Genomic DNA, 18,722 nt, shown 5'->3' on the forward strand with positions numbered 1-18,722 from the left:
GTTAAGCCATGATTTGGCTTAGCATGTGATCTAAACACAGGCTGAAGGAAACAAACCATAAGCCTGGATTTGGATGAGATGCTAAGGAAAACCATTGCTCACTGCAATAATAATAATAATAATAATAAATTTTATTTATATCCCGCCCTCCCCAGCCGAAGCCGGGCTCAGGGCGGCTAACAATAATCAAATAATCAAACAATCAAATAATCACACATTCAAAATATTCATTATAAAAATTAATTAAAATCGAATTAATGGCAACCGATTAAGCAATATTCTGTGCAGGTTGCCAGAGGAGGGAGTCAGGCTGCACCCTGACCAAAGGCCTGGTGGAACAACTCTGTCTTGCAGGCCCTGCGGAAAGATGTCAGGTCCCGCAGGGCCCTAGTCTCTTGTGACAGAGCGTTCCACCAGATTGGAGCCGCAGCCGAGAAGGCCCTGGCTCTAGTTGAGGCCAGCCTAACCTCTCTGAGGCCTGGGACCTTGAGGATGTTATTATTTGCAGACCGTAGGTTTCTCTGTGGGGCACACCAGGAGAGGCGGTCCCGTAGGTACGAGGGTCCTAGGCCGTATACGGCTTTAAAGGTTAAAACCAGCACCTTAAACCTGATCCTGTACTCCACCGGGAGCCAGTGCAGCTCGTATAGTACTGGGTGAATGTGATCTCGCAGCGAAGACCCCGTAAGGAGTCTCGCCGCGGCATTCTGCACCCGCTGGAGTTTCTGGGTCAGTCTCAAGGGCAGCCCCACGTAGAGCAGTGAATGTAAGAACGTAAGAAAAGTTTGCTGTATCGTGCCAAATGGCCTAACTAGTCCAGCATCCTGTTCTCATAGTGGCCAACCAGATGCCTGTGGGAACTCTCAGCTCCTGTGGTTTCTAGCCATTGACATTCAGAAGCATCCCTGCTTCCAGCTGGGGAGGCAGAACACAGCCAACACGTCCAGTAGATCTCAAAAGCCCTCCCCTCCATGAATTTGCCCAGTGCTTTTTTTTAAAGCCATCCAAGTAGGCTGCCATCACTGCCTTCTATGGGAACAAGTTGTACTGTTTAATTGCGTTCATGAAGAAGTACTTTCTTTTATCTATCTTGAATCTTCTAACAGGAGCAGCAGGAGCAGAGGAGGAGCAAAGCAGTGGCAATCTCTTCTCCGGCAGCCTGCACACTTGTGCACCAGTGTTTATTTTAGCATTACATTGAACTGTGCCAGGGTAAATAGTAGCAGGCCAGATGAACAAGCAGTCTGACCTCATAACAAAGCAAATTCCTTATGGCTGCTGAAATGAGTTTGCAATCAGGTGAACCATGGCTGATGAAATTTCAGAACTTGGAGAGTGGTTGGTGCTTATGGTCACTGAATAGTTACAGCAGTATTGTTGCTTTCTTTGACCATTTTCAGGAGGGCAGTGGTGAAAAGTAGAATAATTCTGGTGGTAATTTGGGAGTGCAGTCACAGCTGTTTTACTAGGGGTGGGGGAAGGCTCGCTTGCACAATTTTGTGGTCCTGACTCTTAGCCTGCTCTTTCATATGTGGATGCCATTTTGTGTTATGACACTCCTATCACCCCATGGCAGCCATTTTGTGGCACCTGCAGCATTTTCTCATCATTTCAAATGTGCCCACTTGCTCAAAACACTTGGCGACTCCTGCATAAATACTTGTATCGTTAGCGTGCCAACTATCTTGAATGTAAGCACATGACATCCAGAATTCCCCTTGAAGCCTGTTTTGTCTTAAGCAAAACTTTTAGTAAGAAACAGTTTTGTCTGTATTGGTTTTCTTCAATGATGCTCAAAAGTAGGCAGACACCTGTGCCTTCTCTGCATGCTCTCTCTCTCTTCCATTTTTAAGAGACCCAGCTGCTTCAGTTCCCTCTCAGTATGAAATAGTCCAAATGGCTTCTACTTATATGCCTCTTCAAAATCCCTCTGACATAGATTGGAATGAATTGTGCTTCTCTCCACAAAATAGAAGCTCTGGGCTCTATTGTGATTGCCCAGGCTGCATAACCATACATGCCATCAGAGCATTTATCAGTGATATTAAATCCCTAAGCACTTGTACCTCAGTACGTTTCAACTTTGCCTCTGTGTCTGGTGCTGGAGATTCCATCACCAATAATTCAATTGCTTAGGAGAGCTGAGCAGGTCAGTCTTTCAATCTTGTTGTGTGCTCGGCTACAGTGAATTTGGATTTGAAATATATGGAAGTATATGTGGTCATATAGCACCCAAATGCCAGCTGATGCATATTTTAATTGCATGCACTGGGTACTTTTGTTCTCCCTTTCTATTCCAGAGCAGAGTCGGATGTAATATAAAATGAGAATTCACAGCGGTGTGTCCTTCAAGCAGAATGCATAAGTCGAGCTAGTGATTCCTACTGCATTTTCAATTTTGTTTGGCAGGCATATTTATTTATTTATTTACTTACATTGCCATAGTGCAGTTCTAACCATGCCTACTCAGAACTGTTTTCTTCTAAGTGTGACCGTAGAAAGGTAAGGTACATTTAGGCTGAATTCAGAGAGGAAGGCCATATTGGTCTCAATGCTCTAAAAACAAGTGATGGTGCCAATTTTTAGAATGGTGTGGGGGAAGGCTTGGAATGTTAATTTTATGCATGTCCCCTCTACCCCAAGCCCACTTGTGAATCAGGCCAGGCTTCCTAAACTTTGGGCAGAATGGGTTCTAACAGAGCTGTCCTTCCCTCTCTACTGTTCTTCCCCTTTCCATCCAAAAACAGCAGCTGCAGTAGTTAGGAGAGTCTTTACTAAAGGCTGCCCAGTGGCTCTCCAACACGGCAGCGATATGGCCTTGATTGCAAGGATCAGTGGGAACTACCAAGGGTCTAATCCCCCCATGAGCCACTGAAACTGCCTCCTCTTGTAACTGGAGAAACTGGGGAGAGTCTTCTGGATTGTAGTAGTGTAGCTTACATAGGTGGGAGGAACGCCTCCAGGCCTCATTGTTCTCCTGGTAACAGTAGTGATTGTGAGAAGGCGAACTTTAGAACAGGGCTGGAAATAGCAACAATTTACTTTTGCAAAACGAATAATTTTATGTGAGGCAATTGGTTTTGATTCAACCTGAATCCAACAGGTCGGATCAAATCTAATATGGGCTCATTTGCAACAAATGAGAATGTTTTGGCCGTCTTAACCCCCCTTTTCCATACGAAGATACTGGCAGGGAAAGCTGACATTTTGGAAATGGAAGTGGTGCATCTAAGGAACATGACTCCCCCCCCCCCCCAGATAATCATGGAAACCATTGTTTATTCCACACAGAGCTACAGTCCCCAAAGGCCCTTAACAAACTACAGTTCCCAGGATTCTTTGTTGGGAATCACGTACTTCCAATGTATGGTGTCTACATCTTCTCGCAGCCTTAACACCCACTGTTTCTAGCGGTTGCAGTTTGCTTACATTTTGCTGCGCTGATATGAAATCATTTGCATACCATCTCCCTGCCTCCAAACTGTAATTTCAGGTTCTCTCTATTTCAAGCTGCTCTTTGAAACCAGATTTTGAGCAGCATATTGCTTGAAGCCCTCTGAAAGTGAAAACCCTCTTAGATATTAGAGTCACAGTCAAGTTTTCCAGATCTTATTAAACTAATAGCAGCCTTGCTCACAAATTTGAGGAGCTGATAAAAAGGGGTGGGGGGAGCTACCTATGCCACTCTTAAGAAAGCAACCCTGTGCACATTTTCTTGGAAGCAAGTCCTATTCAAGTCCCATTTGGGAGCATGTCCCACTTGCTTAAAAGGTAAAGGTAAAGGGACCCCTGACCATTAGGTCCAGTCATGACTGACTCTGGGGTTGTGGCGCTCATCTCGCTTTATTGACCAAGGGAGCCGGCGTACAGCTTCCGGGTCATGTGGCCAGCATCTGGCGAACCAGAGCAGCATGCGGAAACACCATTTGCCTTCCTGCCAAAGTGGTACCTATTTATCTCCTTGCACTTTGATGTGCTTTTGAACTGCTAGGTGGACAAGAGCAGGGACCGAGCAACGGGAGCTCACTCTGTTGCGGGGATTTGAACCGCCGACCTTCTGATCGGCAAGTCCTAGGCTCTGTGGTTTAACCCACAGCGCCACCCATGTCCTTTCCCGCTTGCTTACTTCTAAGCAAATGCACATAGGATCAGGCTCTTTGGTGATGAAAATGCAATAGACAGCTAGATTTTTTTTTGTTTGTTTTGCTTTTAAAAGAGCACCCTGCACTTGCATCTTCTCCTTATTGAACCCACCTCACATTTTTCTGTTAACATGATCCAGGAAAAGCGCAGCCTGGTCTTGAAACCTAGTTCTGGCTTTTCAGTCTTGGCTCCAGTTTAAATCCATATCTGTTTGGGTGAATAAGAGGCTTTAAAAAAAACCTAAAGCCAGGCCTGGTGTTGTGTTCAGTTGTCAGAGGAGGCTTGTTCACTCCCCCCACCCCATTCCACAGCTTACCCAGGGAGCTAGTAATGTGTTTCTGTAATAGACTTCTGTAAATGCAGTGAAACCGAGGGGGAGCTGCAGTCGTCAGGCAGCCGAGCTTAGCGCACACTGTGGGCCTAACGGCGGGCAATTCCGACATGATTTTTTTTGTTCCTGCAAGGCCCTATTTGTTTGCAGCTTCCTACATCTTCCCAGAAAATAACCACCATTTCATCTCTGGGGCACCTCTGAGCTGGGCCTTCTGCCTCCCTCTGTGCCTTCCTGCCCCTTCCTGCTTCTTTATTTTAACAATATGGGCTTCGTTCTGTCTTTAGGTGAGCGGCGGGGGAAGCGCCAGAGTTCCTCGCTACTTCTTTTTACCTAAGACTTCTGTGAAGCAATTTGGCAGCTCTGCAGCCAGCCCACATCTCAGAAAGCCTCACGGCTCAGACCTTCTCGAATCAATACAGACACAACATGTCTGTGGTTGGGGATCATTATTAGCTGCTTTGTGTGACAGTCCCTTGAGGTTGGAACAGAGGTGGTTGGAAAAACCGGGCTCACTTGGGGTTGTTAGCTGTACTTCTCAGAGAGAATGATATTTCTGCCACAGTTGGCTGAACTGAGGTCTTTTCACACAGGATGGGAATTGCTTTAAACTTTGACCATGGGAAGAAGGATTGGTTGTTTAACCGTTCTGGGAACTGTAGCTCTGTATGGGGAATAGGGGTCTCCTCTCAGCACCCTTAACAAACCATATTTCCCATTATTCTTTTGGGGAAGCCAAGGCTGTTTAAAGTGGCATAATACTGCTTTAAGTGTATAGTGCAGATGGGTGCTGCCTTTCCTACTAATACACACACAGACACCCATGACACTCATGCTATTTATGAAAAATATAATGCTTTGTTAATAATTTTACAATTATTGGAATACTTGTATTACTTAAATACCTATATGCTCTATTGTATCATAATTTGTTTTGTTTTTCTTCCTCTTTCATATTACTCTCTCACTGATAATTTTTTTAAAAAACAACAACAACCACACACCTATGTCACTATTTCAGACCATGTTTTAAAATATGCATTCCCAGGGTTGTCATATACAACTGCCAGACCTGTAGCCACGAATTTTGTGGTGAGGGAATCTATGGTGTTTGTGTGTGTGTGTGTGTGTGTGAGAGAGAGAGAGAGAGAGAGAGAATTTATGCAGACATACAGTCTATAAGTCATGACCATAAGAACAACACCACCCCGTGCAAGAGCAAATGTTTCACAATATATTATTATACATAGACTGCTTAAAAATGCAGGATCTAAAATACAAAATCTTTCAACACAATAAGGTGATGTTTTTGTTAGAAGACAGAGAAGGACATAGCTTGCCTCCTGTAATGTGGATGAGGAATCCAAATTGGTTTAATTTTAGTAATATGTTGAAAGGTTTTGCATTTAAAAATTGCATTTTGATTATGTACAATAATATATTGAGTAAAATTTGCTGTTTCTTAAGATCTTGGCTTACTTCATAGGGTTGTTTATATGTTGCATTAGACAATTCTGCAAGGGCTCTGGGTGAGCCATCAAGGGGGAAGAGGATGAGTACCAGAGCTTGCATATGTCTAACTGGAGCTCAGGGAGAGATTGACAGCCTCACAGTTGCTAGGAGAGCATGCCTATATGGTTGTATTCAGCAGTGGTACGTCTGTTATACAGGCAGAAATCAAGCTGCTTCTCACTATTGTGGTTGGCATGCTGATTTTGCAAAAAGGTTAGGACTAGTGTTACAGATGCTGCAACTGCCATCACTTTCCAAGGACAATCCCCATTTCTTAATCCCTGTCCCTGGTAATTCAGTCTCCATTTTTTACTTTTCAGGCTGTCTTGTCAAAATGTCAGCGTGAGTTGCGAGCATTGCCATTCTTTGCAGTCCAACCACTTCTCCAGGGTCTCTAAACCTTGGAGTGGAGAGTGGACTTGTCTCATCTTTGATGCGCATGCATATTCATTGACACATGAAAACTAAGGTGTTATGCAGTGCACACCCTCCAATCTCAAACAGTGCAGTTGCTGTGCTGTATTCTGAACTCAGCAGGATCAGACCAAGTACCACCTAGTACAGCATTTATTTATTTTTGTGCAAATTCCAGAACTACGTGGTCCAGCATAAACTAACCAGTGGCCCACCAGTAGGCAGTCACCTGCCTTCTGCCGTCCTCAGCACAGAGCTCTGGGCTTAAACCAGTGAGTCTGCTGCTCTCATACATTGTTTAAGGCTAGGATCTGTCACTTTGAGGCAATTCCCATCCTGGGTTGCAAAAACAGAAAGTGGTTGAAGGATGCCTAATGGCAGCTTGGCAACATCAGTGGAGTACCGATAACTCAAAACTTACGGACATTTAACTTGTGTATATTCAGCTTTACACACTTGGCAAATAATATAACAAAATGGGGGAGGAAAGGGGGAAGCTGTCCGGGGGAAAAGACTTTTGGCAATCCCAGCCACCATTGAACCCAATGCGTTTTGACTAAATGTGATTTTGGCTTTAGGCTCTATCCCCAGGAGGTAACCTTTGTGTAAGTTGAGAGTTGCCTGTATTTAGTTGCTCTCTCTTGTGTGATTGAAAGCATGGGCATGTGGTAGTATTCCTTCATGTCCCAAGCCTTTTGTCTCCTTTTGGGGACAACTGGATATAGCTAATAGCTCTGTTGCTGCCACTCTTTAGATCTGCTGCCCTGCCTATTCTGCATTGAGGGGGAATATTATTGAGGGATGCTGCTGATAATAATAATAATAATAATAATAATAATAATAATAATAATAATAATAATATTATATTACACTCCATCCATCTGACTGAGTTACGCCAGCCACTCTGGGCAGCTTCCAACAAAAAAATAAACAAAACATCAGGGAAGAGGAGAAGAATTCTGCCTCCTGCATAGATTATACAAAGAAGCCTGAATGGGAGCATCAACCATCAATTTCCTAATTATTGTGAGGGGTATCACAGAACAACTTCCTAACCAGTAGAAACCATCTATGTACCCCTTAACTTTTATTATTAACCCCCACATTTGCAGTTGGACTGGGAGCTTTCTTTAAAAGCAAACAAATAAAGTTTATCAGTATGCAGATTTCTTCATACAGTGCCAAGTCCCATGCTTCTGCTGAATGCTAGAATACACACAGGTCTTCACAGTCATAAGTACTAGGTGCATGCATTGATACATAACGATCACCAGGATGCTGATTGAGGCATGCAATACCCGATCCCATGCTTGTGCAAAATACTAGAATATCATGGTCTTGACTTCAGCTGTTCATTTGGGGATGAACAGGAAGATAGAGACTTTTAATCCTTTGTTTTTGCTCAAGAACTGAAAACAGCAAAGCCAACATTTTACTGGGCACCAATATTTAAACACTTCTAAGCAGTGTGTTTGCATGTCTGGCAGCTTCATTTGCTGAGAATGAGACGGGTCAGCAGCGCCCAGGCCACAGTCACTTGCTGCTGCCACTTGAATGATGTGGCGGCTGCTGTGAAGGAGAGAGGAGCCTTAAAGATACAAGATTCCATCCACTTGGTTTCTTCCTCTTTTGTCTCCCTGCCTTCCGCAAGTACCTTAAGGTTTTCTTTTCTACAAGCCGATTCCCTGTAAGTGCTAAAGCTGCTCTTTCTCCCCCCCCTTTTCTCTTTTTTTGCTGCATTGTGTTATGTGCCAAGAATTTTTATTAGCCCCCTTTTTTGTGCTAGAATGTGGTGGAAATACAAATGGAGCTGAAAAGCAGAAGTTACATACACAGATGAACAAAGCATCCAAATGAACTATCTCCTCAGACAGTTGGGATCCACCACTGTGGCTGAGTGGATTCCAAGGTCTGTGTGTTTGCAAGGTGCGAGTGAGGTTCAATACATCAAACTCTGAAGGTGTGATTCAGTTGTGGCTTGGGCTAATGTTATGGAAAATAAGGAAAGTGAGATGGAGCTAGAAGGTGGCTAATTAAAGGTGGGAGTGTTTGCTAAAAGATACTACTGAATTCCAAAGGAGAATATTTTAGTCAAAAATTGGTATGGTCAAACAAAACGGGTTCTCTCTCAGCCATGTTAGGAACATAGGAAAGAGCATACAGGCTGTGACTGTTTTAGACACATCTAATAGGTGCATGTCTGCACACAAGCACATCGTGCTGAACCTGGAAGTGACCTGAAAATATCACAGAAGGGGGGTGTTTGCAGGCTTTGTCAATGGTGTTTCAAATATATGCAGTTTCACTTAAATGTGTGGTGCCTTGGTACATAACTCCCGCTTCAGTTGGAAGTTGCCTGTATACCAAGTCAGACTGTCAAAACAGTAGCTTTCCAGATGCTCAGACAAGGGTTTCACCTGTTCTGTGATGTTTATTTTCACCGGAGATACTAGGGATTGGGCTCATGCTTTATTACTGAGGTAGGTCCAGGTTGTAAGAATGTACAAAGAGATTGCTGCACCATGGCATTCAAAGTGACCACCCAGATGTCTATGGGAAGCCCACAAGCAGGACAAGATACAACAGTGCTCTTGCCACTCATGTTCTCCAGCAGTTGGTATTCACAGCCTTGCCTGCCTCTGATACTAGCAGGGATCAGCAACCTTTTTCAGCCGTGGGCCAGTCCACCATCCCTCAGACCTTGTGGGGGGCCGGACTATATTTTTTGGGGGGAAATGAACAAATTCCTATGCCCCACAAATAACCCAGAGATGCATTTTAAATAAAGGCACACATTCTACTCATGTAAAAACACGCTGATTCCCAGACTTGATTGAGAAGGCGATTGGGCCGCATCCAGCCCACAGACCTTAGGTTGCCTACCCCAGTACTAGAGATTGTAAAAGGCCATCCTGGCCAGTAGCTGTCGTTAGCCTTATCCTCTATGAATATATTTTAAACCCCTTTTTCAAGCCATGCAAATTGGTTGCTGTTACTGCATCTTGTGGTGGCAAGAGGCGAACCCTGATATGTGTAATGAAGTTCAGTGTCCCCCTCCTTTTACCAGTTCTGTGACTGGCTGTTCTAGGGCACAGCCATTTAGGGTAGCTTGATAATTCCACCCCTTTTTGTGACTGACACATGCATTTACCCAGTCAATGTGAGGGTAATTGAAGTCACCCTTTACTACAACATTTCCTCCCTTGGATGCCTCCTTTATTTATGTGCTCTTTATTGTTAATACCAGCTAACGACAGGATAATACATATAGACAATTGTTGGTGCTCCTTTTGGTTGCATCTAGGATGGAAATCTCCAAGAGTTAGATAGAGATATTATTAGCACTTCATTAGCAGAAAATGAAATGCATAATAGATTATTCAGAGGGTCAGGAAACTCAATAGGCTTATAGAGCTGTGATGTTCACCTTTAACCTATGTTCATGAAGTTTTATCAGGCATTCACCCTCTAGGGACATGTAAGTCCTTTTAAAAAAAATGTGCTTGGCTCTCTTTGATAAGTGCCATGCATGAACTATTAAATGTTCTCTTGTATGTTCACTAAAACATTGTGAGACTATGTGAATTCAAGATCCATGTTTGGGTTATGGTTGTTGCTTTATTGTTCAGAACACAGCATTTTGGTCCAGGAAGGAGGGGGGACAATACATCCACAGTACTAAATTACTTCCTATGGCTTTTGGGGGGGTCTATATCTGCTTTGTCATATGGAGTGATATCACTTCCAATGTACCCTTTTCTGTCCTTCCTAGTATAGAGCATCTTAAATCTAACAACTAGCTTTCAGGGAGCATTTGGGTTCATGGATAATTAGACATTCATACCCTCTTTTGCCCTGTTCCTTTGTCTTAGAAAAAAACAACCCCGGATCATTTTTTAATTTGCAAATTTAAAAAGTAAAAGAAAGAGGGAAGGGGAAAAAAGAATTAATATAAATAAAATATAGATACAGCTACCACTACTACTTATAATATACAGTATCAGTTCACATTATGGAAACAATAACTGTCAGTACACGCAACTTAAATTAAATAGATAAGTCTCCAGATGGCCAACTAGGTTTCCATGTGAGATTGATATCTATATGCAATATGTTCAAATGCCGTCAGGGCCATGAGGTCCTCAGACCAGTGCATGGACAGTGGATATTTATCCTTCCAGGCTCAAAGTACTGTATAAGTCCTTTAGCAATCATAAGAGCTCACAAAGTTAACTTTTGTTTTTCTGTTGTTAATCCTCGTACTGTGGCCAAGTAGTAAAACAAGCATCATTTAGTCGCCCCTAAGTAACTGTGGCACATCACCTGGCATGAGTAAATATCTGGCTACATGGTGAATCTGAGCAGCATACTTGTTTATAGCCCCTCTCAGTCTGGTAGGTGCCTACAAACACCACTGCAGTTCTGTTGGAAATAAAGTACAAATCAACTAAAGTATAAAAAGAGGAGCCAGCAAAATTCATTGCCTGGTGTGGAGTTTATACTTGGATATCTCATGTCGAGCAAGGTTTAAAGCACAATGCCTTTTAGCGCTGGCAATAGGAAGAAGAAAATGCTGACTCCTACGCAGCCAGCCACGCAGGCTGAACGTGGTTTAATTTATTTCCCATCGTAATGTGTTTCCCTTCAGCTTTTTGTTCTGACAGCAGCAGCAGAAATTCTGAACGACACCTAGCCTGTTGGAGGCTGAACTTCAACCTGTTAAAATAATAATAGAAGTGGGGGCAGGGGAGAGAAACCCACTGCGATAAAAAGAGCCCTTTAAAATGTCACTTTGCCAATGTCTACTACTTGTTATAGAAACGAGAGGTGTGTATATGGGATTAAAAATAGGCAGAATCGCAGTTCTACCCTACAAACGTAGGTAGTAAGTAGGTTTTATGCCAATTTAGCTGTTAATGGATTCCCTAGTGTCCTTGCAGGTAATTCCTTTTCTACAGGCCTTATAGTAGGGGTGGGGGAGCCTTTTTCAAGGGCTGCATTCCTGCACATGCAACTTCCCAGGGGCCACATGCCAGTGGCAGTTGGGGCCAAAGGCCAGTGGCGTAGCGTGGGGGGTGCAGGGGGGGCTGGCCGCACCGGGCGCAACATCTGGGGGTTAGGGTTAGGGGGCGCAAATCCATGGGTTAGGGGGGCGCAAATTGCTTGCCTTGCCCCGGGTGCTGACAACCCACGCTACGCCACTGCCAAAGGCAAAAGATCAATGGGCACGACTCTTCCCTTAGTATGGCAAGAAGACTGTATTCTAGCCATGCAAAAGTCAGAGATTCTTATACACCCCACGACTTGCATTCAGGCAAGCAGGAGGCACTGTCACAAGACATTCCTCCAGGCAGAAGCCCTTGAAAAGTGTGTGGAGCAGTTCTGGAGAGAGTCCTAAGGGCCTCATAAAGAGCACTTGGGGGCCACATTCAGCCCATAGGGCTGAAGTTGCCTCTCTGTGGCTTACATAATCACAATTCCAACAATATCCATGGGAGAAGAAATGATTGCTGAACTACTTTATCTGCGGTGTAGTTGTGCCCTCAAACACTAATTGGTTTTCTTTTTAAAAAAAACGCTGGCTGAAGTAGGAATATAAAACCACACCAGAGGCATATGTATCTGACCAAAAGTATTCAGGTATACTTAGTTGTCTGCGCCAAGCGGTCATATTCAACCAATTACTACTAATAAGAAATCAACTTCCCAGGATTCTCTGTGCAGAGAGCATGACTCTCAAGCCATTTGAGAGCTGTGGTGTAGATACGCCTGTTCCCAGGGCATTGTCTGAAGGCACATAAGACAATCTTGCTGAAACTAAGCAGTTTCTGGGTCTGGTGACTAGATGGAAGTGTGTTTTTGATTTGATATGATGTGATATGATATGATGTACTGTACTATACTGTACATTGTCCCAACCACTCATACTACTGATGATATAATGGTCTTAAATGATGGCTAGATTTTTTTTTACAACCCAGTCTGCATCTGTGCTGGCCCTGTTTTTAAGTGTTTTTATATATGGAACAGTTTGTAATTGTACTTACACTTCTTTCATTTTATAGTTGTTTTGTTTGTTTTATAATTATATATAATTTTGTAGTGAACTCAGCCTGGTAAGGATATTGGGAAGAAGTAATAATAATAATAATTTCTCTCTCTCTTACATACTACATATATTCCAAATGGTTCAAATGTTTTTAATAGCATTGTGTATGATTGTGCCTGTGCACCAATAGTTGGCTTTTATATTTTTAATTATTTGTAGATTGTTCCCCAGAAGAAGGAACCTGCCTTCTGAAATGTGATGAAATGCAATAAATCTTCCAAGCTGGCAATTTTGAGAACAAGTTTCTTCTCTGCATTCTTCCTTGTAGTGTCGTTTATCAATAGGTCTTGGAGCTAAGCCTCAGCAAGTGAACATTTCGGATTGGGTGTAGCAGCTCATGATAGATCACCTGCCCTTCTTTGTCTTTCTCTCTACAGATCAGAGTGAGGGATTTCATTGCCGGGAAGAGTGCCGGATCCTTGGCCATTCTGACCGATGCTGGATGCCCCGGAACCCTGTGCCCAGCCGAGCAAAATCCCCCGAGCATGGAAGGAATGTTGTGTCCCTCTCCATAGAAGCTACCACTGTGGATACAGAGCTTTACGAAGACTGTAGCACAAAGAGAACTTTTGCAACATTTGGCAAAGAGGGGAGTGAACCTGTCTCCGAGGAGCGGGGCCCAGTCAACTCGAAAGGTAAAAGAACAGTGGATCCGGCCATCTGTAGCCCGAAGGTAAACGGTGCTGTCCGGGAGGCAGGGAATGGTTGTGAAGCTGTCAGCCCCATCATGTCGCCTATCCACCTGAAGAGCCCCTTGTCTGGCAAACCATCAGTGTCCTACAACGTAATGCACTGCCCAGGAAGTCGCGACCTGGAGCCGTTTGTAAACAATGGCCCTTCTCGGCCCATTGAGGCAGAGCCGAGGGGTGCAGACAGTGAAAATATCATGCATGAGATTAACCCTCTTCTGCAAGAATGTAGAGAGAAGGACTCACCTGGTGTGAAGAGGCTAAAGGACATAGTACTCTAAGTTGCACTGTAAAGGAAAGGAAACAACAGTACTGGATGTGTGTATTGTTTCTAATGGCTTACTGATGGTTCACAAATTTGCTGTATTTAAAAGCTTTCCCTAAATGTATTGTTTATAAAAAAAATATATGAAGCTATCATTAATGTGACAATCCCACTTGGTTCAACAGGCAGCAGGGGTGTTGGTCTAAGTAAAAGTAGCACCATTCTTCAGCTTCTCCCCACTATGGTAGAAGTGGTGGCATTTCAGTGGTTGGAAGTATTATCTATGAAGTATTTTGAATTTATATATTTTTGTAGCTCAAAAAGTCTTATTATGAAATGGCATTCTGTATGAAGAATTGAATCTAAAAAAACCCCCAACAAAACAAAAATCCCTAAAGGAAAAACCACACCACACACCTCAGTTTCAAGTAATCTCTAGGAACATAATCAGCTGCCTTCTACTAAGTCAGACCATTGGTCCATCTAGTTTAGTATTGTCTTCTACTCTGATTGGCAGTGGCTCTCCAGGGTTTCAGACCAGGAGTCTTTCCTAACCCTACCTGGAGATGCTGAACCACTGAGATGGCTCTTTCCCTTAGTACTCCCCTTGTCATGCCTCCAAACTTCAGCAATGGGGTGCTCGTTTGCCATGGCAAACTGGAGATTGGGTTGCCCTGATCGGCAGTTTTCGTGCACTTGTGGGAGCTCTGATGTGCAAGATGGGGGCCACTTCAATGTGTTCCATGCTGGAAGGGGCTCTATGCTCAACATCTCCAAATGTACATTAGCACCCCATGGAGTTATGGACTGTGGCCGGTGAATTTTCTGTCTCATCCCACACCCAGAGCCTAATTTGTACTTTTTAAGATGTTGCTCTTTTGCTGTGGACACCCCTGCCTTAGGAAACCTTTTGCTGCCACATGCTTCTCTGTACTATTATCGTATTTGATATTGCAAATTCCTGTATGTCTAGTGATGGGAAATGCTTTCAAGTTCGTTTTCTTTTTTTCGTTCCTTTTCTTCAAACAAACAAACAATCTTAAGACCTGGAGAAACTGCAAAATTTAGAGCCAATCTTGTCATAGCTCTTTGTCATTTTGCCAGATGATTGTACCACATACTATCTCCACCACTGTGCGATGTTTCTTCCCCAGGTCTTTTAGGGGTTATCTAGCATCTCATTTGCAGTTGTTAGATGCACTGTCTTGAAATTTTTATGAGATCAATTTCTCCCCCCCTCCCACCCTTTTCCTTTTCCTTGCATTTTCAAGGAAGAATATGACATTATTTCTCCAAAACGACATGTTGGTTTCCTGCTGCAAATCTCCCATTTTTATTTTACCTATCTAGGAACCAGAAGAATAGGATGCTTTAAAGGCCTAATTTGTGTATGTTGTAGGCCACAGGTTAAATCATTACTCGTGTAAACATTTCAAGCACATTCCTGACTTGCTTAAATGTACTTACCACATGCATCATCCCATTTTCTATATGGCTGGTCTAGGCAGCTGTGCTGTTGACATCCTAACACCTCATGAGAACAGGCCAGCAAATGTTGACGCCCATTTATAAGTAGCGGCATGGAATGCTTACATGAATAATGGCCTTGTATATTCAAGTTAGTATTTTGCTTGACTACATTGTCCACTGTAGTCAAAATCACAATCACATGGGCGCAGCTCGGCAGACCACCCACAGTTCCCATACTTCAGGTGGATGAAGTTCAAATTGTTTTATTGCAATCCTAAACTGTAATTTCATTTGGGACATTTGTGATGGCTCCAGAAACAGTGGTCCTTGTTCATGGCTATTCCATTTCCCCACCCCCTAAAATTCTGAAATACTGTACAGCGTAGAGTACTCCTCTTCCCTCCTTCCTTGGGAACTAAATAGGGCTTGCACTTTTACTCTTAGGCCCCCAAGAAACTTTTTAGTGTGTGTAAGTGGGGGGGGGGGGGAAGGATGCCACCCATGATAATTAGCATTAGTAAAAACTCCTCTTCTGGGTGTGCCTCCTGATTGGAATCAGGGAAGCACTGAGCAAAGAGTCCCCCAGGGACACATGGAGAAACTTCAGAAAATGAAGTTTTGTGCCTTCTTTGGCAGTAACTGACTGATCTAATCATGCCTGTGGCAAAGACATGGTATAATTATCTGCCCTTAGCAGAAACTGATCAGAAGGAGGTTGGAGGAAGTTAGTGTAATTGATCCGGTAGAGGCACAGCATGTCTGGATGGGTGTTCTTCACAGCACATTACAGTGTGTTTAGCAGATTGGCTTGGATTTTCCAAACTTTTCAGAATTGATTCATCCATTCATCATGAGCCAGGTGCATGGGGTGGGGTGTAGGGGTGGGGGGTGGGGACAGCCACCCAGAAGCAGATAAGCTGTGTGACTTACTCTGATTATCAAAGTTTATCAAACGGAGTGCAAAAATGTGGGTACATTTGAGTGCTAGTATGAATGTGTGTTGGGACGCGGGTGGCGCTGTGGGTAAAAGCCTCAGTGCCTAGGGCTTGCCGATCGAAAGGTCAGCGGTTCGAATCCCCGCGGCGGGGTGCGCTCCCGTTGCTCGGTCCCAGCGCCTGCCAACCTAGCAGTTCGAAAGCACCCTCGGGTGCAAGTAGATAAATAGGGACCGCTTTCTAGCGGGAAGGTAAACGGCGTTTCCATGTGCAGCTCTGGCTTGCCAGAGCAGCGATGTCACACTGGCCACGTGACCCGGAAGTGTCTTCGGACAGCGCTGGCCCCTGGCCTCTTGAGTGAGATGGGCGCACAACCCCAGAGTCTGGCAAGACTGGCCCGTACGGGCAGGGGTACCTTTACCTTTACCTTTACCTATATGAATGTGTGTTTGCACATCCTCACAGGATGCTCTTCTGAATGCTGGGTTTAATTCGGTTTTCTTTGTGCACCATGGAAGTAGTGAAACTAGGCAATAGAAAACGTGCATCAAAGAACAGACAGACTGGCAGAGCAGTCACTACACAAGCCTACTCAGAAGTTATTGTATTCAGTTTAGTGAGTATGTTTTGGAAGCACAGCCTAAATATGAGAAGAGTGCTGCTGATCGCTATGGATATATCCCTTTCACTTGAAGCAAGAACATTGGTGAATAATCATTCCCACCCACGGCAAATTATTTTGTGTGGCTACAAAATTTGCACGTGTGAAATTGTGAAGTGATGCCCGTCCCATCCGCATAAGAAACATTTGGTAAAAAAAAGGAAGGACAAATTTAGTTGAATTAAATGGAATGGTTTTTTTTTATTATTATTACTATTTTTATTTCCCACTGGATAATTTTTCAGTGATGGTTGGGAACACAGGTTAGGGCTATTGTTCTTGCTATTAGTCCTACATTTGATAGAATTTGCTGCTCTACAACATACTCCTCAGAGCTTGGAGATCACTGGGAAGGAAATATATTGCTGTTTCAACACTTGCTCTGCCAATCAACAGAAAATAATGGTTTCTAGAGAAACAATCTTCCTGGCTCTAACCTATCTTGATAAAAAAAAATTAGTCACTTTTGATTTATTTAAATTAAAAAATAGCTACAGAAAAACAGCCTCCAATCTTTATCGGACTGCAAATCAAATAAGCTGGAGTAATTTCTTTTCTTTAGAAAAAGGTAGAGAAAGTGGATAGGGCTTGGTGTTCTGCTTTTTCATGCAGTTATCTAATTTATAGACTGTCAGTGTGCTTTTTTTGCCCAATAAGTTGAAAGTTGCCTTTTTTTTTTTTAAAAAAAAGGAAATTTAATGAAATCACGCCCACTTAATTGCTGTTCACTTATTCCTAACTCTTGGAAACATGATCCTTTGATAGGATCTGATCCATAGGTACTGCTAGTGTAAAAAGACCCTCACATTTGCGATAGGCACCAAGATCTGAGTGCTAGCAAGATCCAGTCTGCATGCAGTATGTATTTGGAAGAGCAGGAGAAGGATTCCAGCCAGCAGCTGGGAAAGAATAGAAGGGATGGCCCAGTGCCCTGCTTTAGCAAACTGTCAAGACCATGGGAGTGCAAGAGGTATTTGGAGCTACAATGCCAACAGTGGTAAGAGTTTGGCTCCTGGGTCACCTGACTCACAAGATTCTGCTTAATATCCCAGCATGACACACACACCCCTTTCACAGTTCCCATCTCCAACCAGCGCTGATTTCACAGGACTCACTGTATGAGATTTGTGGCATTTTGTAATTTGTAGATCCATAGGCGAAAGCATTGCGCTTACTGACATTAGCCACTTTCATGCTTCACTAGTGTTGGGTCCTTGTCCAAGTAGAGCAGCTGTTCTGTGTGTAAGGAGAAAGAGCACATCAAGAAATCAATGCCCTCTGTCCATAGGTTGCTCTGGAAGAAAATCCTGTAGTGTGCAAGTGTTGGCATATGCAAAAGCAAATGGCTCAGCGGGTACATATGCGCTGTTGTGTCATCTCATAGAAGGCAGGCCATGGGCCCAACTTTGTCAATACTGCCTACACTGGGGTTTCAGACAGGAAATTTCCAGGGTTTCAGACAGGAGATTACTGTGACTGGATCTGGAACCCTTTGCATATGAATTATGTGCTCTACGACTAAGCTGCAGCCCTTCCTATGAAAGCTCCCCAGCAGCAAGGACTTCTTCATTCATTTCAATGAAGGGCCATTCATTTCAATGAAGGATTTGTGGGCCATTCATCCTTTGAAATGAATGGGCCACTATACAGACGCAAGGGCTGCCCGTGCTTGTTGTAGAGCATGCAAAGCTCCAGATAGGGGGATCACTGTTGCGCCTGAGCCATCCCTCATTGCCTTTATCAAAGATAGGATTGCAAATGTTTTTCACTGCCACCATTTCACTGTTATTTTCAATTCATGGAAAGTCATATTAGCACCCTGCAAAACGTTCCCCACTGTCAAACTTGCTTTGCTTACCTGTTGAATCAGTGTAGCATTCCCCCCGTCCCCGGTCAGGTATAATATGGATTTTGATTTGCAGCAATGCTTTTTATTCACAGTTGTAATTTAATCAGTGCTTATTCTCTGAGTACCTAGCTCCAAAGATACCATAACATGAGTGGATTTATGGGTAGTTCATTTTAGAAGGGGGGAAACACCCTCTGCCTATTTGCTAAACTAGCCGTCAGGCAGTTCCTCTCACAAGTCAAATTATACTTTTTCCTCCCAGGAACATCCATTTTGTTGTTGTTTGAATGAAATTTACAAAGGCAGTAGCGTGGGAAGGGCTGGTAAAATATGATTCATGGCTG

General features: G+C 43.5%; 1 protein-coding gene across 2 annotated transcripts in view; it reads left to right on the plus strand.

Moving 5' to 3' along the window:
- Window positions 1–14,457, plus strand: part of PCDH19 (protocadherin 19) — a 133,990-nt gene extending 119,533 nt beyond the window's left edge. For both annotated transcript variants that reach the window (XM_083722737.1, XM_083722738.1), the window contains exon 5: window positions 12,887–14,457. In XM_083722737.1, the coding sequence (XP_083578863.1) occupies window positions 12,887–13,479 (593 nt within the window). In that variant the 3' untranslated portion in view covers window positions 13,480–14,457. The remainder of the gene's footprint in view (window positions 1–12,886) is intronic.
- The last annotated feature ends 4,265 nt before the right edge of the window (window positions 14,458–18,722 follow it).

Source organism: Podarcis gaigeae, assembly GCF_964106915.1.
Source record: "Podarcis gaigeae genome assembly, chromosome: Z".
Lineage (NCBI taxonomy): Eukaryota > Metazoa > Chordata > Lepidosauria > Squamata > Lacertidae > Podarcis > Podarcis gaigeae.